The sequence below is a fragment of the Rhinatrema bivittatum genome, chromosome 6 (assembly GCF_901001135.1).
Source record: "Rhinatrema bivittatum chromosome 6, aRhiBiv1.1, whole genome shotgun sequence".
NCBI lineage: Eukaryota > Metazoa > Chordata > Amphibia > Gymnophiona > Rhinatrematidae > Rhinatrema > Rhinatrema bivittatum.
Genome location: NC_042620.1, coordinates 85,116,555 through 85,142,250, shown reverse-complemented (window position 1 = coordinate 85,142,250; position 25,696 = coordinate 85,116,555). Strand labels below are relative to the sequence as shown.

The 25,696-nt window shown below is 44.6% G+C and overlaps 1 protein-coding gene across 1 annotated transcript in view; it reads left to right on the top strand.

Annotated features, from left to right (window-relative positions):
* The first annotated feature begins 408 nt into the window (after positions 1-408).
* The window catches only part of ACVR1C (activin A receptor type 1C), a 225,552-nt gene continuing 200,264 nt past the window's right edge, over positions 409-25,696 (top strand). Inside the window, exon 1 of the mRNA XM_029605529.1 lies at positions 409-734. Within this exon, the coding sequence (XP_029461389.1) occupies positions 662-734 (73 nt within the window). The 5' untranslated portion in view covers positions 409-661. The remainder of the gene's footprint in view (positions 735-25,696) is intronic.

The window sequence follows — 25,696 nt, the reverse complement described above, 5'->3', positions numbered from 1 at the left end:
CTTTAAAAGAACCCTAAAAAAATGATGTATTCCAGGAGCTGTGCACAGGAACCCCACATGTCCCTTCTTCACATCAGCTGCTATGAAGCTGATGCACGCTGATATCTAAAAAAAAACCCCAAACCCCAAGCAGTTATTGTTTATAGGAGCCCAAAATAATGAGATTCTGTACTGTCCAAACTATCACAGAAGTGCGCTGAGTCACTGACAGCAGGAACAAATTTTGCGAGGGCTGCCGTGAAGGTTTCGCTCTGAAACTGAGTCGCTTCGCAAACTTCCAGTTCGTTTAACTGGCAGCGAGGCGGCCAACAAGCCGCGTAGGCGGCTCCGAACTTTTTAATTTCACGAATAAGAAGCATAAAATCGGGCAGAGCGGCCCTGGCCGCGTGCAGAGGAGCGCCTGGCACCTGCCGCCACGTCCCGGGTCCAGCCGGCAGCGGGAGGGGGCGGGGCCCTGGGCGATGTGCGCGCGCGCGCGCTGACCAGTGGTGGGACAGCGGCGCCCAGCTGGCCGTCCGCGTGCAGGCACAGCGCAGCAACCGGAGCGTGCACAAGCCCGAAGCTTTCCCCCCTCCCTTCCCCCATTCCCCTCCCCTGCAGCTTGCTCCCCTCCGGCGGGCAACCCTCTCCCTGCCTCGGGCGCCAAGCTGATGTTATCGCCATGACTCCGCGGCTCCTTCCTCTCTACTGGAGCAGCGCCTTGCTGCTGCTCTCCCGCGCTTCCTTCTCGGCAGGTACGGGCGCCGCCGCCGCCGCTAGGTTTGGGGGAGCGGGCTCCGGCCGGGGGGCTGGGCATTCCGCAGCTGGAAGAGCCCACGAGCGGCCCTCTTTGAATGCGGGTGAGGGCTGGGGGATCCTGCTCTGTGGATAGGGGGGGTCAGCGGTGGGGCGCTCACACGGTCTCCAGTCCCGGATTAAGTTCGCTCGGTGCCCTGCTGCTCTCCAGCCTTAAGCCTCTTAAGTGCGAGCTGCTAATAAAGAGGTTAGACGAGAAGCGTGGACGGGAAGGTGACATGCCTGCTCCCGGAGGATCTCCGGAGTTGGCAGTACTTCAGTTAGTTGGTTGTTTTTTTTTTCTCATACCGATACAGTACATGGAAGCCTCAACTTGCTTTAGACGCGAGGTGGATCACACCGAGTACTGAAAGCGGTTGCGGCACCAGTTGCTACATAATTTTCTTAGACAGGATTTAGGACATGAAACCTATAACCTGTTTGTTTAGGGTTTAGGCAGATTATTACAAACTGCTTTATAAAGATAGCGGTGGAGGAATCGTGCGATACAGCAAATCAGTTCAAAGCCTTCGTGATATTAAACTTTGTTGAGAAAAGTATTATTATAGACAGGGGAAGTTATTCGCCCGGATAGGCTCCGTCTCCTTTCTTGTATTTTGGTTTTCCTATCTTGCTGGTCAGTTTGGGATCCGGTGCGCTCCGGTCCTGTGTGGACGTGTTAAAGATGAGTGGGTTTCCTAGGCTGCCCCAGGGCATGGCCATTCTGAAGAGTCCCTTTCCTGGATGTTGTTACACTGTCAGATCTTAGGCTTGTCTTTCGCTTCCTGCTTTTCAGACCTGAACCACTGATAGATAAGAATGAATGTAATTTGTGGCCGGAATTATTAAAGTGTTGTGGTTGCTTTACAACCTTAGAGCTGCCAATGTCGGTTCTGTAGTCTGACATTATAGTTATGGGGATCCAGACATCGGCATCAGTCTTGTGCACTTTCAGGGAATCTCAGTAGTAGTGCAAAAGATGGATCGCAGAAGATGTCAAATATTTAACAAATGTAAAAATAAAAAAAGGATTGGGGAAGAAAAAAAGATGCTTGGCACTCTAAGCAGTTTCCTAGGAGGCAGGGATAAAGTAGTGTGGTTGCTAGAAAGGGTGAGAACGAGTTACTGTGTAGGATTTGGAAGTGCCGGTAGTACGTCTGTTTACTTTTATATATATCACAATTACTGTGTATGTTTTTATATAACCCACCCTGCACTTTGGCGGGAGCGGGCTATAAATAATTTTAAATAGACAAATAAGTGAAACAAGGATGTATAGTACAGAAATGCTAAAAAAAAAAAAAAATTCTGAGGGAAGACCTGGCCAACAGAAACATTTGATTTTTTTTGGGTCATGTATTTAGAGGTTCTGGTTTAATATATTAATTAAAGGATTGCATTACTGTATTTTCTTGAAACAGGCTTTGGGTGTCTTGGTAGTAAAGCATGAAATAAGTAGTAAATGATTATTTTTTCACATTTGTTATGTTTATGGGGAAAATGCTTTTAGTAGGGAAAGGCATGCTAGAGAGCGAGAGAGAGGGGAAATTAAAGCAAAGCCTAATCTCGGGCACCGCCATTAAAGTATGGTCATCAGGATATGGAGAGATGGGCAAAGTAAAGAGGAAAGCTCAGTGCTGAGAGAACTGGTGCACCAGAGTTGCCAACTTTCATCTTGATGACAAAACATGATGATAGTTATGGTGATGAAAAGTAGAAGGTGAGCAACCAAATGATCAGTGGGATGGTTGAAGTACTTATAATTTTAGTTATATAATTTTATATATAATTTTAGTTATATAATATAACTTTAATTTATATAACTATATATATTATATATATTTATATAACTATATTTATATTATATATTATATATTTATATTTATAACTATATTTATATTATATATATTTATATAACTATAATATAATTTTAGTTATATAATTTTAGTTATATAATTTTAGATATATTTATCTCTCTCTAATTGTTGCTCAGTTTAAACTCTGCACTGTCTTCCATTGCCCAGGTTTTATGCTCCCTGTTTAATGTAACTTTACTTTCTACCTTGATGTTAATTGGTTTCCCCTCAGTTACATTGTAAACCGGTACGATAAGACCTAGTCTTGAGCATCGGTATAGGAAAAGAAATTAAATAAATAAAATAAATAAATAGTTCAGAATCAGGTTAGCCTGATGTTTGCAATAAAGTGATATCTGTGCTAATCGGATGTGGCCATTCTCCAAGTTAAAGTTTTTTTTTTATATGTTTGCAACTGAGCTTCAGGTTTGGCGGGGGTTACATGTTAATCAAAAGATGTATATCTTTGATAGTTATGCTGTTGAAAGGAGTTGTCTTCCATGCTTACTGTTATTTAAAAGCAAAAATCCCCAGCTTTCTAGGGACAGCAATCATGAGGGCAAGAAACTGCAGAAATACAAGATTGTCATTCTTTGTGAGGCAACATGTAGTAGCCATTAACTTTGATAGGTCTTGCAAAATGTAGTGGCTATTAACTTTGATAAGTCTTGCTGCTACAATCGTACATTACAAAGTAAAAAAAAAAATGTCCTAAGCATTTTATTTTATGTTGTAAATATATTATCAGATTAACCATACTCAAAAATGGAAGAAATTTTATTGTAAAATATTTGAGGAATGAAAAAATGTTAATATAACTTTTCATAGATTTCCATTGCATTTTTAAAATAGTCTACAAAGCTGAAACACATTGTATATATACCACAGTTTTGTAGTTTATTTATTTCACACTAGCAGTGAGTATAGAACTGCAAAATTAGAGCAAGGTCTCAATCTGAAAAAAATAGTTTTGAGTACCTTTAAACTACCTGCTTGCTTCTCAGGCTCTAAATATGTGCTTTGGAGGAAGAAGAGGTAACATGTTCCTTCTAAGAAGTGTTCCAACACTTGAGAATCTACTTTGTTCTTGTTTTAACCTTGACTGGTACTAATTAACTTTACCTCTGTGCAATAATCCCGCATTGGAAATTTACGAGTTTCTTATACACAAAATTTTGATTTCTCCTGCATGGCTGTGAAGCTTATAGAAATCTTAAGCATAACAAGACATGCAAAAAAAAAATTTTTTTTTACTCTTTTAATCCTAGTGAATAGACATTTGAGCTTACATGAAAAGTCAATTTATTTACTTTTGACACATGCCTTGTCTCTTTTCAGTATAATAATAACAGTATTTGTTTTTACCATAGTGCATGAATGACACATCTATGGTCCCAAAGAATCAACTCAGTTAAATCATGAAAAGTAAAACTGTTTTGTGTCAGTACACCTAAACTGAAGTTACTAAACTGCGTTAATGCTAACAAAGGCATTATTAAGCTTTAAAACCTGTGTTACTGCTTGATGCAATTTGCAGCGGCACTACTGCACATTAATAGTTTTGCATTTTTTCTCAATACAGTTTTTGTATTACAATTTAAATGATTAAAATGCAAATTATGTTAATTAGGTCATTAAAATGTATTGTAGATCTCATTAATGGAAAAGTTTATGCTGATACTACCATAACACAAAACTTTATACCTCTAAGGGCCTTATTTTCCAATATCGCATTGGTAACGCATTAGGGGGCGTTACCAATGCAAATGAGGCTTCTTTTGTGCAGTGGGGAAACATCGTGTGCGGTGATGTTTTCGCCATTCGCGAAAACATTAGCACCGCACGCGATGTTTTCCCACTGCACGATGATTCTTTCAGTCTTTTATCGCGGTGCACGATAATTGGAGAGAGAGAGAGAGAGAGCGAGAGAGAGAGAGCGCCTTACTATAGTGCCTATGCCCTACATAGGTATTTTAACCCCTATAGGAGGGCCACCTACTAACTCGGGGTGGGGATTAGGTATGAGCGTCGGGGGTTGGGGGCCACTTTCGCATTCCACATGAGACCTACGGACAGAACAGTGGTCTCTAGTGCAGATTTGCTGGCTGTCGGAGTGAGGACGCTCACTCCAAGAAGTGGTTTGGGCAACGTTCTCTCTACCTAGCTTGATGGACACTCTACCTGGGCAACAACATGCTAGGTGGAGAGAATGTTGGCCAAATCTCCGCTTGGAGTGAGCGTCCTCACTCCGACGGCCAGCAAATCTGCACTAGAGACCACTGTTCAGTCCGTAGGTCTCATGTGGAATGCGAAAGTGGCCCCAACCCCCGATGCTCATACCCAATCCCCACCCCGAGTTAGTAGGTGGCCCTCCTATAGGGGTTAAAATACCTATGTAGGGCATAGGCACTATAGTAAGGTGCTCTCTCTCTCTCTCGCTCTCTCTCTCTGGTAATCCTTTTCAGGCCTGTAACGCGAGGTTGGAGTTGTAGTTAGCAGCCGCGCACGATACACAGGTTCCCGCTTTACATATGCTCCGCCCCTAAATACCAAATGGCGAATTTATCGCACGCGGTAAAGTGCTTGGAAAATGAGGCACTTTAACGTGTTTAAATGAGTGCACAATAACGTGTTTTTAACGTATATTATTTCAGCTTTTTAACAAGCTATTCACTAACAGACCTAAATGGCTTTTAGTTTTAAACTATTTCGAAAGACAGTGAAAGCAGCTTTATTTAGAGAAGCATTTCTGTAAATTATTTTTAACTATTTAAAGTTTGTCTATTGTGATTTGTCCATTTTATGTTTTTATTGTTTACTTTTGTAATCTGCCTAGCATGACAATTATTATAGGCAGAATTGAAGTATTTTAAATAAAAAAAAAAATACTGTAAGTAATTACAATGCCCAGCAGTAATCTGATTGAAAGTTATTTGATCTAGTGATCTGAGAAGTGGTTAAGTGAAGAAAATGTTCTTTACTTGTACTGTGTTAATGTCATTTTGCATCTAAGTCTCTGTGCTTGTTGTGTAGGTATATATGCTTTCAGTTCTTTATGGAACAGTTTCTAGTAAGTTCACAGGTAGTCTGGTACCAAAATTGTAATTACCAGAGCAAGATGGGAATTAAAATTTGATGGGAAGATGGAGCTACAGTTAGCAGAGAAGTCTTGTCTGAATGTGAAAATACACACACACATAAAAGCATAGTGATCTCATAATCCTTTTTTTCTTTAAAAAAGTAGATAAAATGGTGAATTTGTAATCATGGTGTTTCATGTTTAATAAAAGCTATGTGTGCTTCCATGCCTACACTTATGGTACGGTGACTAATTAAATCTATATAATAATAATGACACTAATCTTGATGGGAAAGAGGATTTGAGGATAATACTGCATGCCAGGATTATGGTTTGTTTTTTTTTTTTTTAATCTCCCAGGTCACTGGAAAAGTGGATTTCAAGAGGAGATATTACAAACAAAAAAAACAACAACATTGGCATTGTTTTGTATTGTAATTCATTTAATGCAAAAAATGTCTTATAATGATGAACATAGGTATATGTATTTGCTGATAAATTTCAAATATATATTTTGTAAAAGTTATTTCTTGCCTGTACATTATTATACTCCAAATTACATAAGCAGCATATATCATTTAATAAAATACATGGAAAAACATTCACTGACAATTTATTATTTTATTTATTTATAACTTTTATATACCGGCATTCGTAAAAACATCATGTCGGTTTACATTTAACTGAGAAAGGAAATTACAATGATAGGTGGAGGAAAGATGGATAGTTAAAAGGTAAGTTAACTTTACTGTGAAGCCAACGTGTGTCACAGTTAAAACGAGATCACATATAATAAACCATATTAGACAAGATTAGACAATATTAGACACAATTAGACAAAATTAATTATGTACAAGGGGAGGTAGTGTGAGGGATAGGGGGTAGGGGGTAAAGCGCAGGGGGAGGTGGAGGAGGAGGGGATGAGGGAAGCGATAGGCGGCAGGGGGGCAATAATAGGGAAAGGGGGATGAAGGGTAAGGTGGTGTAGGGTGGGAGGGGTGCTGTACATGGAATATGGCGATCATTATAAATAATTGTACAAAAAGGCAGAGAGAAAGGGTATAGTAAGGGGGAGGGGGTGGAACTGTACAAGGGAGTTGTGGGTGGCGGTGGGAATGGTGAGTTGGTAACTGTAAAGGAAGCTACTTATTGGATGGAGGGGTGGTGAGGGTGGGTAGGTGGAGGTGTGTGGGGGGGGGGGGGGGGGCAGGGGGAAACTGACAACTAACTGACAACTAACAAAGACAACTGACAACTAACAAAGACAACTTTACCATTAGTATCCTGATACACCAAATCAGTCCCTCCTGGTCTGGGGTCATATCCCTGAAAATAACTTTAAATTCATCAGTCTTAAACTCTGTTGTTTTTACCAAAGGCTTTCCTCAATAGCAGGGTCTTCAATCCTTTGCTGAGCGAAAGTAAAGCATCAGTCGTGCGGAGGTCCACTGGGAGCTTGTTGCACAACTGTGGGATCAAACAACTAAAGGCCCTTTGCCTAGTACTGTGCAACCAAACCTCCTTTAAAAAAGGCATTCAAGAATAGGATAGAAATCAGTATCTGTTGATCTCTAGCAACCCACATTCAGGTCGATCCAGTAAAGTCCGTGGGAGAGCGGACGAACGCCCGCTCTCCCAGCGCACGCACCGGCCCTTCGCCGGTGCGAGCGATCCAGTATTTAAATGAGGTGACGCGGTGCAAACGAGGAAAAGGAGGCGCTAGGGACACTAGCGCGTCCTTAGCGCCTCCTTTTTGTCAGGAGCGGCGGCTGTCAGCGGGTTTGACAGCCGACGCTCAATTTTGCCGGTGTCGGTTCTCGAGCCCGCTGACAGCCACGGGCTCGGAAACCGGACGCCGGCAAAATTGAGCGTCCGGTTTTCGGCCCGACAGCCGTGGGCCGAATTCAAAATTTTTTTTTTTTTTTTTTTACTTTTTTTTACTTTTGGGGACCTCCGACTTAATATCGCTATGATATTAAGTCGGAGGGTGCACAGAAAAGCAGTTTTTACTGCTTTTCTGTGCACTTCCCTGGCGCCGGAAGAAATTAGCGCCGACCTTTGGGCGGCGCTAATTTCTTAGAGTAAAATGTGCGGCTTGGCTGCACATTTTACTTACTGGATCGCTCGGGCATACCTAATAGGGCCATCAACATGCATTTGCATGTTGAGGGCGCTATTAGGTGCCGCGGGTGGGCCGTGTGTTTTCCTCCCCTTACTGAATAAGGGGTAAGGGAAAACACGCGTCCAGAGCAGGGTGACAGTGCACTCCGACGGAGCACACTTTACTGGATCGACCTGATTGTTAGTTACTTGTTTAGTGGAAAATGCAATCAGCTCCATGAGTTTCACAGACAGACAATATGAATTGGGTGAGAAAGCTATAAATAACATCTTTGTAGGGAATAAGATGCTGATAAAAATCTTGTTGTTGCAAATGAAGTCAGATCTTTAATTTGATCAAAACATGACAGCAAATATGTAGAACATAGATTTGTGGCATTAAGAACAAGATTTAAGGACTGGACAAGAGAAAAGAATGCACAGAGTCTGCAATGCAGTTTACTTTCACAGTATGGAAATAACAAAACTTTTGCCCATGGGCATAATTTCTTGTAACTTGAGGAGGGGATTAAAAAAAACAAAACATTGTGTGCAAAGAGGGCTGTCAGATATTTGTACCAAATTTAATAATCTGGCAAAATCCTCACTGAATTTTGCCTACAATTTTGCTTGTACCATTTGATGTGGAATTTTTCCTTTTTATGAAGATGAAGGAGATTAAATCTTTGGGCAACAGATGTGCCATGTTACAACTGTACAAGCAAACTGGTTTATGGTTTTATTTGCACCTTTTATTTTATTTTTTTTGCTTGCTTGCTTGATCCTTCAGGCTGCCCTAAAGTTGCAGTGCTAGCAAAATGACTCAATATATAAACTTGTCTGTTTTGTTTTAAGGTTTCCTTTCCTTTCTATTATTAGATTGTTTCTTATAGTATAACACTTTTGTTTAAAGAAAGGTAGCTGACTTTTATTATGGTTTCATGTCTGGTTTTTAACAAACTTTTTCTCCAAGTTCTTGCTTTAACTGTTTCTGTTGTAGTCCAAAGTATTCATGTGATGACTGCAGGGGATTTGAATGCGAATCAGATGATCAAACACGTTTAGCATGCATCCCTGGTTTTCTGCAGTAGCATTAGGGTAGATTCTGTGGCAAGAGTTGGGAAATTCTACTGCACATTTTCATACAGTTTAAATGACCAAATGGGCTAAATTGTCAAAAGCTTAGTCAGACTCTACATGCATAAAACAAGGAGTTATGGAAGTAAATTGTCTGAATGCACTTGAGTGGATTTTCAGTTGCGTAAAATTATGCACACAAGTTCATAATGGGGGCAACTGTCAAAGTTCCCAGGCAGCTTGTAGATTTATAGATAAGTTGCACCCACAGACCTAACTACAAGCTTGTTTTCAAAAGGAAATTTCTTGCAGAATTTCCCTTTGAAAATTTGTGGGCAGTGGGGAATACAGGACTTTTGTACCTGCTTTAAATCAATCTATTTATTTATTTATTTAACATTTTTATATACCGAAATTCATGTAGCAAAAGTTACATATCAATAACATTAAACAGGCAAGACAGAGTGCAATTACATCAAACAGGAGGATAAACTTGGATCAAGTAACTGGGGATTAAAGAACAAGAAGATACAATAAATAATGTAGTACTCGAAAGGACCTGGCTAAAAATCAAGTTAAATCAAGTTAAAGTTCACAGGATTTAAAAATTAAATCCTCCCCATGTACTTTTCTTTCCCAAACTCATTTTGCCACAACTAAAATTACACACAGGGGCAGATTTTTAAAGGGGTACGTGCATAAGATACGCGCATAACCCCTGAAAAGCTGCCCCTTCTACCCCCTGCACGCACCGAGCAAGCCCCAGGACGCGCGTAAGTCCCGGGGCTTTCCTGGGGGGGCGTGTTGCAGCCGGCGCGTCATCGGGGTCGTTCCAGGGGGCGTGGCCTCCGGACCAGCCCCTGGACCGGAACGGCGCGCCGGCAGCTGGCCCGCGCGCGCAAGTTACGCCTGCCTTGGGCGTATCTTTTAAAATCAGCGTATCTTTTAAAATCCGGCGTACTCTTGTTTGCGCGCGCGTACTTTTTTTAAAACCTGCCCCACACTGTCTTAGAGCATGCATACTTTTAGTCACATGTGTGGTGGGAGTGGGTGAATTTTCAAAACACTTTTTTGTATGTGTGTAAACACAAGTTAATCTGTTTAAAATCCTTTGAAAATTGCCCTCAATGAGGGTAGGTTCGGCGGGTTGGACGCGCATTTTCCGCCCCTTACTGAATAAGGGGTAAGGGAAAACGCGCATACAATGGCAGGTTAACAGTGCTCTCCGTCGGAGCGCACTGTACTGTATCGGCCTGATAGTTCTTCACCCTGAACTCCCCCCCAGTTCACCCAGACTTCCCACCCAACAATAGCAGATGAGTCTGATATCAAGTGCGCTAGTTAATTAACTGCTGTAATATTGTGCAAATAAGTTACCAAATGTACTCGTGCAAGTGACTTATAAAATAGCAATTTATGCATGTAACTCTTGGCTCCCTTCAGTAACGCTCCTAGATTGCCTCTTATTTGCATGTTTAAATGTGCGCCTGAAAGTGAAAGTACGGGCCTACATTTGATGTATCTAAAATATAGAAGCTACTTATGGGGCGGATTTTAAAAGGCGCGCGAATAGCCTACTTTTGTTTGCGCTCCAGGCGCAAACAAAAGTACGCTGGATTTTAGTAGATACGCGCGGAGCCGCGCGTATCTGCTAAAAACCTGGATCGGCACGCGCAAGGCTATGGATTTTGTATAGCCGGCGCGCGCCGAGCCGCGCAGCCTACCCCCATTCCCTCCGAGGCCGCTCCGAAATCGGAGCGGCCTCGGAGGGAACTTTCCTTTGCCCTCCCCTCACCTTCCCCTCCCTTCCCCTACCTAACCCACCCGCCCGGCCCTGTCTAAACCCCCTCTTACCTTTGTCGGGGGATTTACGCCTCCCGGAGGGAGGCGTAAATCCCCGCGCGCCAGCGGGCCTCCTGCGCGCCGGGCCGCGACCTGGGGGCGGGTACGGAGGGCGCGGCCACGCCCCCGGACCGCCCCGGGCCGTAGCCACGCCCCCGTACCCGCCCCCAAAACGCTGCCAACACGCCCCCGAAACGCCGCGACGACTGGGCCCGCCCCCGACACGCCCCCCTCGGAGAACCCCGGGGCTCTGCGCGCGCCGGGAGGCCTATGTAAAATAGGCTTCCCGGCGCGCAGGGCCCTGCTCGTGTAAATCCGCCCGGTTTTGGGCGGATTTACGCGAGCAGGGCTCTGAAAATCCGCCCCTATGTGTGTATATGCTAATTTTACGTGCATAACTGCTTGGAAAATTGACTCAAATGTGTATAAATTTGTCCACATAAAGAGATGTTCCATGGGAAAGAGGGGTGTGTTTTTAGGACGATATGAATATACGCATGTAATCTATACAGTTTTGAAACAGTTAAAGTTGTGCGGATACATTTAGCTGTGTAACAGTTCAATATTCAAACACAATTTATGTGTTTGAAAAGAGGATTGTTGCATGTGTGCTGAAAGATACATGCAAAGTTTGCAGCTAGGTACCCTATTTCAAATTTATCTCAGTATATATAAACATGATAAATTGTATTTCAAGCTTTAAATATCTTCCTTAAACAAAAATTATTTTTCCAACTTATATAAACCTAGATTTATTTGGTTCTTTTTCTATAATTGTATTCCTGTTTTTCTGTTTTAGGTTTTTATTTTTTATTTTTCATTCCTTTATTTCTTTCACTTACTGCCTTCTTTCTGTACATAGAAATAGAAGATGTCAATAGAAAAGGAGCATTTGGTTCACTCAGACTGCCCATTTGTACCTGCCTTCTATGCTGTCACAAGCCTTACTTGGTGGTCTTCTCCGTCCACCACAAAAGCCCCTTTTTTCCTATCCCATGCATGCTGGAATTCTGCTACTGTTTTGGGTTCCTATCAGCCCTGATAGAAGTTTGTTTCAGGTGGTCAGCACCATCTCAGTGAAAAATAATTTTCTCACTTGTGTTTGAGCTTCCCTCTCTTCAGCTTCATATGGTTTGGCTAATAGTGCAAGTCATGTACCATTTTGGTGCCTTTGAGTTGCCTTTGCCATATTAATGTCCTTTTGTAGATGTGCTCTCCAGAACTGAACACGGCTCTCAAGATGAGGTCTCTATGGAGACCTGTAGAGCAGAGCTTTCCAAACTTTTCATGTTGGTGACACACTTTTTAGACAAACATAATTCCGGGACACAGTAATTCAGTCTACTAGCAAACCAGAGGTTAAAGGTTAAACGAACAAAATGTATTTCGACAATTTATGTATGTTTCCTTAAATATATACATAATAAAATGTTTCACGACACAACCTATCTTGTGAAAATCTTTCATTTATATTAAAAATATATAATATTCCAAGATTAATGTTATTGTTATAATTTATGAGTAACAATAATAAAACAAAGTTATTGTGTTATTCAATTTACCTCTTTAATGAGATATATGAGCTTGATGGGATGAGCACAGCTTTTGAATATTTGGTGTTAATAAGAAAGTCCAAAGGGTCTTCTGCGTAATTTTAAAAAGCTGGCCAGTTTCACACTATAAAATTATTTGATAGCCTCATTCAACTAATTCTATATGGCTATGAGAGTGAAGACTGGAATTTATAGGAAGGGACAGAATGTCAATATAAATCCTGCACCTCCAGTTCTGTAACTCTGTGCATCCATTGAAATTCCCCCAAACAATGGAGCTTGAATGTTTCCCTTACAGCTCATCATACTAAAGATGTTTTCAAATTCTGGTGTCACCTCACAGTAACAGCAGCACAAACACCTTCCACTGCCAGGCACATTGTGAACGAAAATAAAACCTCGCAAAAAAAAAAAAAGACACTCAAAATCTATACTGCAATCCCATCATAACATAACAGTAATAACACCAAGGACTCAAACAACAATAACCCTACCTGTGAAAAAGCAAGGGTAAATATTATACTGGGTCCTAGAATACCAATACACCACCTACTGAGGAAACAAAACAAACCCGATTGCTATAGATCCCTATGCTAGTGAATTTCTCATCATGGTCACACACACAGAGCAGAGACAGACCCTCACCAAATACAGAATACAAAATAAAGGAGCACAAATTAGACAAAACCTGAAATGGAAACCCCAAGAAGCCAGACTCTGTGTATTAATAATGGAAAAACAGAACCACCATTCCTCATAAAACAAATAAAATCAAGAAACATAAAGCATCAGTTATAATAGTAAACCATACTAATAAAAGAATATTTTAAAACTACTGATAAATAGAATTTCTATTCATTAAAATCATATACATTTTTTACAATTTCCTAAACACCAATAAAATATTTCAAAAGCACATATATCAAATAACACCCAATAATTAAAACTAATAAGGAATTTAAAAAGCCCCTGCTGTCCATACGTGGGAGCTCTTGATTTCCAGTCACCCTGATATTGTCAAGGATTAGGAGGTTATCCTCTCTCTCTCACACATACTCACATTTCCATTCTCTCTCACACATATACTGTCACATACATACACATTCATGCTCTTATACCCACCATAACCTCTTGCTCTCACAGACACTGACACACTCTCAAGCTCTAAGACACTCTCTCTCCCTCCACACACACCCCCCACACAAACTCTTACTCCCCTGGATTTTCTCATACATACTCTGTCTGGCTCCCTCACATACACACAAACACACACACCCAGGCAAGCTCCCAGTCATTCTCACACACTGAAACTGACCCCCAGGCAGGCTTCCATTCAATTTCACACCACTCCCTCAGGCATGCACACATTCATTCTCACACACACAGACCCCAGGCAGGCACCAATTCATTCTCACACACACATACACCACACACAGGCTGGCACCTATTCTCACACATACAAACCCCAGGAAGACACCCATACATTCTCATACACAGACACACCCTCAGGCAGGCACACACTAAAGGCAAACCCCCTCTCTTTCTTTTGCCAGCAACCTCGGAGCCTCTCTCATTCCTCTGCTGCCACTGTCACTGCTGCCGCATGGCTATTGGGGAGGCGCTGATTGCTGCTATTGGCACTGAAGCCCATTCTGCTGCCTCCTCTGTGCAGGCCCCGTGGGTTTCCACTTCCTCCATGTTGATCTCCTACATTGTGAAATCAGCATAGAGAAAGTGCTACTCTTGCACATTACCAAAGGTTACATGTGCCAATCAGTAAAAAGTAATTTATTTCTTTTTTTTTACCTTTGCTGTCTGATCTTAGTTTTCTAATCGGTTGCTCACAGGCTTTTTTGTTCCACCTCCCCTTTCTTATTTTTTTGCCAATTTCTTTCATATTGTCTTTTTTTCTATTTCTTTTCTCTCCATCTATCTTCTTCCCTCAAACGTTCAGTCAGGTTCTCATTCTCACATGCTTTCTCTCTCTCACACACTCACAGGCTCTCTCTCATACAATCATTCATACAGTCTCTCTCTTGCACATGCTGTCTGACTCTCACACACCCAGGCTCTCTCTCACACCCACATGTTGTCTTGCTCAAGCACAGGCTCTCACTGTCACATGCTCTCTCTCATACAATCATTCATACACAGTCTCTCTCTTGCACATGCTGTCTGACTCTCACACACCCAGGCTCTCTCTCACTCCCACATGCTGTCTTGCTCAAGCACAGACTCTCACTGTCACATGCTGTCTCTCACACACACACACACACACACACACACACACACACAGGCTCTCTCACATGCTGTCTCTGCAAACATTCAGGTCCTCACTCCCACACACAATCTCTCAACTCACCTCATACACACACACACACACACAATCGCTCAACTCACCTCATTCACGCACACAATCTCTCAACTCAGCTCACAGACGCACACAATCGCTCAACTCAGCTCACAGATGCACACAATCTCTCAACACAGCTCACAGACGCACACAATCGCTCAACTCACCTCACACACGCACTCTACGGGCCCTCAGCCTCTCTCTTACCTCTGGGCCTCCTCTTCACGGGTCGCTGCAGGATGGGCTCTGCAGCGGCCCTGATCTTCTCAGGCCGATTCGCGGTGGGGACCCTGCATCCGGCCTCCTCCTCTTCTTACCCGCTGCAACAATGCTGCTGCTCCTCTTCTGCACGCGGCTGACGCTCCTCCCCCTTTCTGCCCGTGTGGCTCCGGCAACATTTTTCTTCCGGGGCTGCATGGGCAGGAAGGAGGCGGAGCACCTGCACGTTTAGACGTGCCCTTTTTCTTCGGGCCGTGGTGACGTGAACTCACCACGGCCATGCCGATCTTCCTGCTGTGTGTCCGCGGCACACAGCACAGCGATTCTTTACTGCTCAGCCGCCAGTGGGATGAGCTCCACCGGCGGCTGCATTGGCTCCTACTTGCCGGTGTGTCACGTGCACCGGGCTTGCGCGACACACCGGCACACCTCAGGCGACACACCAAAGTGTCATGACACACACTTTGGAAAGCTCTGCTGTAGAGAGTAATATTACGTCCCTCTTTCTATTAGTGATATCTCTATGTACACCCAAGTATACTACTCTCCTGTGAAACATTTTTTTTTCTTGCAGCGTGGTTCTATGGGACTGGTGAGTCAGATGTTGCTCTTCTTTATCAAACTTTGAGTAGGCAGAAGGCTGGAAATTACAAGCTGGTTAGTCTGGCTTTGGTCATGGAAAGATTAATAGACTCTTCTGAATGAAAGGATAATGAAGCATCTTGAATTCAGTGGGTTGCAGGATTTGATGAAGCATGGTTTTACCAGAGGAAGATTATGTCATATGAATCTGATTGATTTTTTTTCAGTCGACTGACCAGAAAACTAGTTTGGGGACAGGCACTAATGTAGTATAATTGGATTTCAGCAAACCTTTTGATACTGGTCTACACAGGAATCTCATAAATAAACTGAGCAGTCTAGGGGTTAGATCTAAATTGGTGGACTGGATTAGAAACTGATCGAGGGAAGTGAAGACAGAAGCAAGACCTAGTAAAGTGGCCAACACAAACAGTTCAATAATGAATGTTAGGGCTTCTAGAAAGATGGGCAATATGGGTAGTATGAAATGTTACATGTCCTAATGGAAATGCAGGCAACAACGCATGGGTCTATCTGGCAGGCTGTAATGGTAGAATAAATAGCAACTGATTCTGTCTGGCAGGCTACAAGTACAATAATAACTAGAAGTCTTAGGAGAAACAGAGGCACTGATGCTTGGCATGCTATGCATGAAATCTAAGGGCCTAGATGTTTAGATAACAACCATGCTTGTATTATTACAAAGCTTTGAATTTAGAAATGGGAAAGGAGCTGCTAGGTGTGAACTAAGCGAGGGATCTAGTATGTTCACCTGCCTGACATGGCAAAGGAGGAAGACAATAAAAGCTGTCCCGGATAAGGAGAGATATCTTACAAGTGGTCATACTCTATGGCTTGCAATGAAGATCTTAGCATTTAGTACAGGAATAACTGTGCAGATTGGATGGGACAGTTAATCTTTTTATGACATTATCTATTTTGCTACTATGTTAGCATTAGCTTTCTCATGTGCTTTGTGACACTCACTGGCTACTTTGACCTCATTTGAGATGATCCCAGGTCTCTTTCCTTTTTGGCGACTGCTAGTTCTTCACCTCCAAAAATAAAATATCTGGTTAATGGATTTCTTCATCCAAAATGAATTATTTGCATTTTTTTTTAATAAAGCAAATTGTCAATGTATAACAAAACACACAATAGCTGCACTTTCAGTTGATGTTCTTTAATGCAGAAAACAAAAGGAAGAAATATAATGTGTTTCCAGACATGCAGTATCCACTTACTGGGTAAAATGAAGTGCAGTCTAGTTAGGACCTAGCAATGGAAGCTCGGGAGAACTCCCTGCTGGCTAGCTCTTAAGAACAGCTGGGTGAATAGGGTGGGTTACCCTATAGCCCAGCGATGGCCAACTCCAGTCCTTGAGAGCCATAAACAGGCCAGTTTTTCAGGATATCCACAATGAATATCCATAAGGTAGATTTTAATTCACTGCCTCCATTGTATGCAAATATATCTCATGCATATTCACTGTGGATATCCTGTTCATGGCTCTCAAGGACTGGAGTTAGCCACCTCTGCTATAGTCAATGAGAGCCTGGCAGGCATAGCTCAGCATACAGTACCTGGGAAGGTAACAATACTACAACTTCCCCAATTCCCCACAGGTAAAATAGTTCTGACAGGACAAGCAGGATGATAGTCCTCACATATGGGTGACATCACAGGATGGAGCCCAATCACAGAACACTTTTGTCAAAGTTTCTAGAACTTTGACTGCACCTACTGGGCATGCCCAGCATGTCACTAAACCTGCAGCCAGCAGGGGTCCCCCTTCAGTTTTCTTTTTTCCGCGCAGCAGTAGCCACATGGGTTAAGGAGCTCTTAGAGATTCCTGACATGAATTTTCCTCACGGAAGTACTGCAAACTTTCATACCCCACAGGGGGTACGCAGGTAAGTTTTTTACCCGATTCCGGTCAATTCCCGTTGAGTTTGGCCCTCGCAGCCTACTGGCCATCGATCGCACCGCGGCTCAATTTTTCAAAGGCCATGGCGTCGGGGTTCTGTCGGTGCCCTGACTGTGCTCACACCATGTCCATAACAGACCCCCATAAAGTCTGTGTAATGTGCCTCGGGTGTGAGCATGATGTCCTGACTTGCACCAAATGTGCCTTAATGACACCAAAAGGTTGCAAAGCCAGAATGGAGAAAATGGAACTTCTCTTCCGTTCTCAAACTCAGTCGCCATCTATTGCTTCGACGTTGTCAGAACCAGTGCCATCCACTTCGCACCAGCATCGGGCACCGGCCAGTGACTGTCTGGCGTCGACAACCTCCTGGCCATCGACTACCTCTACTCCCCCTTAGGACTGAGGGGATCGTAGAGAGAAGCATCGACACCAAAACCCTTGGACCATCGATGAAGGAAAATCATCGACCTTGCCATCATCCGAGCCGCCATCGAAGAAAACCCCGTCCAGAAAAGGCATCGACCCTTTCTGAGACCGGGTCACTGAGGCAACCCTCACCTGGACGGGTATTGGGAGCCGTGACTCCGCCTTTAACAGTGGTCCCTCAGGCTACGCCTCTGCCTCCTTCTTCCCTTCTGGAGCCGGGGCTGGTTGCTCCACGTCTCTGTGAAGAGCTGGACCGGATGGTTAAGGAGGCCATTGACAAGGTGATGCAAAGGTTCCAGGTTCCTCCGATGCTGACCCCCGGCACCGATTGCGGATCAGATCACTGATCCCATTCCGCCAGCGCTAGCACTGCTGCTCTCGAGAATGGAAGCGCTTATAGCCGCTTTTCCACCGATGGACCCCGGGTCACCGATGGCTCTGGTGCCTTCTCCACTTGCTCTGTCATTGGGAGGAGAAACACCATTCCGTCTTCCTCCCTCGGGAGTCCTGCCAATGCCTCAACCATCGATGCCAGTGCGGCCATCGGTAACACGATCCATCCATCGATGCCTGTATCGGTGCCCTCGATACCTTTATCGGTGCCTCCAGTAGCTCCCTTGATACCTTCAGAGCCTAGACTGGGACTTTCTGGAATACCTTCGTCCCCGTCCCTCTCAGGTTCCTAGAGGGACAGGTGCTGATCTGAATGACACCTGGACCGACGATTCGTCTCCAGACACCAATGACTTACCATCACCACCCTATCCTACTGAAAGCAGGAAGCGTTCTCCTCCAGAGGACTTATCCTTCATCAATTTTGTGAAGGAAATATCTGAGTTGGTTCCCTTCCAATTACAGACTGAGCAAGATGATAGACATCAAATGATGGAGCTGTTACAATTTCTGGATGCTCCCAAAGAAATCACCTCCATCCCTGTCCATCAAGTACTTTTGGATCTTCTCAAGAAGAATTGGGAACACCCTGGTTCGGTAGCACCAGTCATCTGGAAAGCAGATACTACATACTTGGTCCAGTCAGCTCCAGGGTTCCAAAAACCTCAACTGGATCACCAATCTGTGGTAGTGGAATCTGCCCAAAAGAGGGCATGACTCTCAAAGCCCCATTCTTCCTTCCCTCCAGGCAAGGAGCAGAAATTCCTGGATGCCATTGGTCGGCGTGTCTTCCAGGGATCAATGCTTATCGCTTGGATTGCATCTTACCAGCTTTATATGACCCAGTACAACAGGGTCCTATTCAAGCAAATACAGGACTTTGCGGCGTCTCTCCCTCAGCAATTCCAGGAACAGCTGCAAGTCCTAGTTCACAAAGGTTTTGAAGCGGGGAAACTTGAAATAAGGTCCTCTTATGACATCTTCGACACCGCTTCCAGGGTTTCTGAAGCTGTTATTTCTGCAAGATGGGCCTGGCTTAAGTCTTCGGACTTGCGCCCCGAAGTCCAGGACAGATTGTCCGATCTGCCTTGCATCAGAGACAATCTGTTTGGTGAACAGATCCAGCAAACGGTGGCACAACTCAAGGAGCATCATGAGACCCTTCGCCAACTCTCTCTGATGCCTTCTGAATATTCGACCAAACAACCATTTAGGAAGGGCTCCAAAAAGTCATTCTATCATCTAAAGAAGTCCTATCCACCACCGTCTAGAGCTCGCTCTACGAGGCCTTTCCAAAAGGCCCAGTTCAGACAACCTCATAAGCAAAAACCACAAGCAGCTCCTCAGCTGGGCCCTGCTTCCGGTTTTTGACTCCTGCATAGAGAGCAGCAGCCAGTTTCCACTGCCGCATATACCAGTGGGAGGTCGATTGTGTCATTTCAACAACATATGGCTCACAATCACCTTAGACCAGTGGGTCCTAGCCATAATCTCTCAAGGGTATCACATGAACTTTCTCTCCGTCCCACCGGATTCCCCACCTTGGCTGACGTGGGGAACATCAGACCGTTCATTACTCCTGGATCAGGAAGTCTCCCTCCTCCTTCAATCCAGAGCAATCGAACCAGTGCCCTACTCCCAACAGGGCCTCGGGTTCTATTCCCGGTACTTTCTAATCCCTAAAAAGTCGGACGGCGTTTGTCCAATTCTGGACCTGCGTGCCCTTAACAAGTACCTCCAATGAGAAAAGTTCAAGATGGTAACCTTGGGTTCCCTCCTTCCTTTTCTGCAAAGAGAAGACTGGCTCTGCTCTCTAGATCTCCAGAACGCTTACACACATCGCAATAACTCCGTCTCATCGCAAATTTCTGCAATTCCTGGTAGGCCTACAGCACTATCAATACAGAGTGCTTCCATTCGGCCTGGCATCTGCTCCACGAGTCTTCACCAAGTGCCTCGTAGTAGTAGCAGCAGCAGCATTCCTCAGGACTCAAGGTGTCCACTTCTACCCCTATCTCAATGATTGGTTGATCAGGGCTCCCACTCAGCAAGCTGCTCTGTCGTCCCTCCGTCTTAATTTACACACTCTGATTTTGCTAGGATTTTTCGTCCACTACACGAAATCCTGGTTAGTCTCATCTCAAACTATCATTCATTGGGGTAGACTTGGACATCTTGCAAGCAAAGGCATTTCTGCCTCGACAATGAGCTCTCGCTCTCATTTCTCTTGCACACCAGCTACAGTCTCAACATCACTTAACTGCATGCCATTTCCTCATTCTGCTAGGACGCATGGCGTCCTTGGTACATGTTACCCCAATGGCCTGCTTGGCCATGAGAGTCATGCAGTGGACTCTAAGGTCACAATGGACTCAGTCCATTCAACCACTATCAACCATTGTCCACATTACCGACCCACTTCATCAGTCTCTAGCTTGGTGGAAAAATCAGATCAATCTCCTCCAAGGCCTGCCCTTCCAGGCCCCAAATCCTCAAATAACTCTTACCACCAATGCTTACAACCTTGGTTGGGGAGCACAAGTTGCCAATTTGCAAACCCAAGGAGCTTAGTCTCCAGAGGAAGCCAAACACCAAATAAATTTCCTGGAGCTACGAGCAATCAGATATGCTCTCAGGGTGTTTTGGGATTGCCTGTCCAACCAGGTCATCCTGATACAGACAGACAACCAGGTGGCCATGTGGTACATCAACAAGCAGGGAGGAACGGGCTCCTACCTACTGTGTCAGGAAGTGGCACAGATATGGGCGGAGGCCCTTTCCCAATCGATGTACCTCAGGGCCACCTACTTGCTGGGAGTGGACAATGTGTTGGCAGACAAGCTGAGTCGCACCTTTCAGCCGCACGAGTGGTCTCTCAACCCCACAGTAGCAAACTCAATATTACAACTTTGGGGTTATCCTCACGTAGACCTCTTTGCGTCACCTCACACTGCAAAGTAGAGATCTTTTGCTCTCTCTCTCACAGCCAACACTCACAAGCAAGAGACGCATTCTTCCTCTCATGGGCCACCGGTCTCCTATATGCATTCCCTCCACTTCCACTTCTCTTGAAGACTCTTGTGAAGTTACGTCAGGACAAGAGTACCATGTTCCTCATAGCTCCTCACTGGCCATGCCAAGTGTGGTTTCTGATTCTTCAGGACCTCTCCATTCGCAGGCACATTCCCCTGGGGAAGGACCCGCTTCTGATCACCCAGAACGACAGGTGCCTTCGACACCCCAAGCTTCAGGCCTTGTCCCTGACTGCCTAGATGTTGAAAGGCTAATTCTTATCAGAGTCAGGTCTAAAAATGTCTTCCATCAGGATGCATGTCAGTGCAGTAGCCGCCTTCCATAAAGTTGTTGGGGATGTACCCATTTCTGTACAACCCCTTGTGACACACTTTTTGAAGGGCTCGCTCCACCTCAAACCTCCACTGCGCCCTCCAGCCCCTTCTTGGGACCTCAACCTGGTTTTGGGTCGGCTCATGAAACCACCATTCGAGCCTCTTCAATCCAAACACAGGTTTCCCCAATCTCTGTGCCCAAGAGACTCAGATGTCTCTCAAGGCTCCTACCATGAAAAATCTCAAATGCCTGAAAACAATCCAGAGGTATATCCCAACCAGCTAGTGAGTAGACATGAAACCCTACCGACCTTGGTCAGTATCCCCAGGCTGGGTTAGCCCGATTCCACTGACTGAGTCTGAAAAAATAACAAAGGCAAAAGCTCCTCTACAGCTCCTAACTCTTAGTAAACCTAAAGTGATTGCTTCCTGAGCTCTTTGTGGAGAACTGCTAAATAGACTCTAAGGGGGATGGCCATTCCAGACCCCACAAAGGGAGAGACTGAATTTAAATGGTACCTCCCCCTCACACTAATCTGCACTCTTACTGACTAAACTAAAAGGTCACCCAGGTCTTACTGGTGAGACAACCGTAGGATCTGTCACACTACACATACTGAAGAAATATCAGCTTTTTAAAAACCTTCCAGGATGATATACCCACAAATGCTATCCTATTTGTCTCTCTGGTGTTGCAGTCCCGGGTCGGCCCCGGGAGCGCCGCCTACCTCGTCGGGCTTCCGGGCCCTGTCTGCCCTCCCCGGGCCTCCGGGGACTCTTGCCGCCGCTCTCCCGACGCGTGCACACCTCGCCTGGGCCTGCACCCTCTCCTGCCGCCACGCTCCCGCTCCGTCGGAGCAGCCGGCGTCTCGCCACGGCTGGCTCCGCCCCCTAGGCGCACGCGCGCGTCCCGGCTCCAAATTTAAAGGGCCAGCGCGGGAAAACCTGGTTCCTCCCTCGGGTGACGTCAGACGCTGCAGGGCTACTTAAGCCCTGCAGTTACTGTTCCCAGGGCCTTGCAACGAGGTTCCCAGGTTGTTCCTGTTCCAGTTGCGGAGTTCCTGTTTGTTCGTGTGATTCTCTGGTTCCTGACTCGGTTTGGCTGACGTTGATTCTCTGGTTCCTGACTCGGATTGGCTGACGGTGATTCCCTGGTTCCTGACTCGGTTTGGCTGACGTTGATTCTCTGGTTCCTGACTCGGTTTGGCTGACGTTGATTCTCTGGTTCCTGACTCGGATTGGCTGACGGTGACTCTCTTGCACTCGACCCTGGACTGGTGAGCGATGACCTGCTAGGATCCCTTCAAGACTCCATCTCCGAGGACTCTCCTAAGTCCCAGCGGCCGGGTCCCTACGGGCTCCTCCTGGGGGGACACCGGCTTCCAGGGTGAATCTCCTAAGTCCCAGCGGCCGGACTCTTACGAGCTCCTCTCGGGGGAGTACCGGCTTCCAGTGCGAAGACCTTCTACTACCAGGCCAGTCTCACCTTCTCTTCATTCCCCTCCTGAGCCCTTGGTCGCATAGGGCCCTCCGTGGTTCTTTCTCCGGCCATCCTCGAGTCTGCCTCTGCCGCCTCCCGGTCGGGACCACTGCTGCGAACCCTCACAGCAGCTCATCCATCGGTTCCAATCGGCCCAAGGGTCCACGAAGCCAACATCTGGGATCTGAGATGGACAAGAATTTGAAGGTCCATATTCAGCAGTGCAGTGAACAGGAATTTACTCAGGTAATTTTAGGAGAGAAATTTGGTGAGAAAGGCTGCCCCTGAATACATTCCTCTAAAGTTACTGGAGTAAAGATATCCTGGTAACTTTATGCTAGTGTTTTCTGAAATCAGACTTACCCAGCTAAGTTTAGCTAGGTGGTGCTCAAGATTGTTGCTAGCTGGCTAAGCTTAAGTCCTGCCCCCTGTAAAGTTATGGGAGTAGCCCATGGTTTGAGGGAAATATTCCAGAGGACAGAGGAGTCTGGACTTGCTTGCTGGGCAGACTGGATGGGCCATTTGGTCTTCTTCTGCCATCATTTCTATGTTTCTATGTTTCAGTCATTTTTCACAAGCTTTTCATTTACATAAAATGAAACAAGCAGAAAAGATCTTACCTCAGCAGTCTTTAAAGAAAAGTTACAGCAATCAAACAGGCAATTTTAGCATATTATATGCTTCCTTCTTCTCTCTGGGGCCTCCCTGTTCCCACCTGGCTTGGCTTTCTTATTCCCTTTCAGGGAAGTGCACTGGGATCAGGATTCCCTTCTGTGGTATGCCTTAAGGTAGATCATGCTAGACACTTGGAGCTGGTCCCCTAAGGAGTTCTGAGGGTCTTTTTTGTGTACTCCTTCACATATCCTCCCCCTCAGTTAACCTTCCTTGGTTGAATACTTGCTCATACTAGGGACACTTCTCTAGATAGGAAGTTGGCATTGGCATTCTCTTTCGCCTTTCCAGTTCTATGATGTATCTTACAGTTGAAGAGCTGGAGGACCAAGAACCACTCCATGACCCTTCCATTGGACTCCTTGTTTCATGGAATCCACTTGAGGGGTTGATGGTCTGTTACAAGTATAAATTGGTAGCCCATAGGTAATACTGGAAGGCCTCTAAGGTTTACTTGACACTAAAGCTTTTTTTTCAATTGTGGAATAATATTTCTCCCTTCACATTAGCTTCCAGCTTATGAAGGCCATTGGATGTTTTTCTATTGTACCAGGATTGCTCCTAATCCCATCCCCAAGGCATCTGTCTAGACTGTGTGAGGCCTGATGAACTCACAGTAAAAACTTTTTTAAATATATCCGAAGCAGAAAGCCTGTGAGGGAGTCAGTTGGACCGTTAGATGATCGAGGGGTTAAAGGGGCACTCAGAGAAGATAAGGCCATCGCGGAAAGATTAAATGATTTCTTTGCTTCGGTGTTTACTGAAGAGGATGTTGGGGAAGTACCCGTAATGGAGAAGGTTTTCATGGGTAATGATTCAGATGGACTGAATCAAATCACGGTGAACCTAGAAGATGTGATAGGCCTGATTGACAAACTGAAGAGTAGTAAATCACCTGGACCGGATGGTATACACCCCAGAGTACTGAAGGAACTAAAAAATGAAATTTCAGACCTATTAGTAAAAATTTGTAACTTATCATTAAAATCATCCATTGTACCTGAAGACTGGAGGATAGCAAATGTAACCCCAATATTTAAAAAGGGCTCCAGGGGCGATCCGGGAAACTATAGACCGGTTAGCCTGACTTCAGTGCCAGGAAAAATAGTGGAAAGTGTTCTAAACATCAAAATCACAGAACATATAGAAAGACATGGTTTAATGGAACAAAGTCAGCATGGCTTTACCCAGGGCAAGTCTTGCCTCACAAATCTGCTTCACTTTTTTGAAGGAGTTAATAAACATGTGGATAAAGGTGAACCGGTAGATATAGTATACTTGGATTTTCAGAAGGCGTTTGACAAAGTTCCTCATGAGAGGCTTCTAGGAAAAGTAAAAAGTCATGGGATAGGTGGCGATGTCCTTTCGTGGATTGCAAACTGGCTAAAAGATAGGAAACAGAGAGTAGGATTAAATGGGCAATTTTCTCAGTGGAAGGGAGTGGACAGTGGAGTGCCTCAGGGATCTGTATTGGGACCCTTACTGTTCAATATATTTATAAATGATCTGGAAAGAAATACGACGAGTGAGATAATCAAATTTGCAGATGACACAAAATTGTTCAGAGTAGTTAAATCACAAGCAGATTGTGATAAATTGCAGGAAGACCTTGTGAGACTGGAAAATTGGGCATCCAAATGGCAGATGAAATTTAATGTGGAAAAGTGCAAGGTGATGCATATAGGGAAAAATAACCCATGCTATAATTACACAATGTTGGGTTCCATATTAGGTGCTACAACCCAAGAAAGAGATCTAGGTGTCATAGTGGATAACACATTGAAATCGTGATAAGGGGAATGGAACAACTCCCCTATGAGGAAAGACTAAAGAGGTTAGGACTTTTCAGCTTGGAGAAGAGACGACTGAGGGGGGATATGATAGAGGTGTTTAAAATCATGAGAGGTCTAGAACGGGTAGATGTGAATCGGTTATTTACTCTTTCGGATAGTAGAAAGACTAGGGGGCACTCCATGAAGTTAGCATGGGGCACATTTAAAACTAATCGGAGAA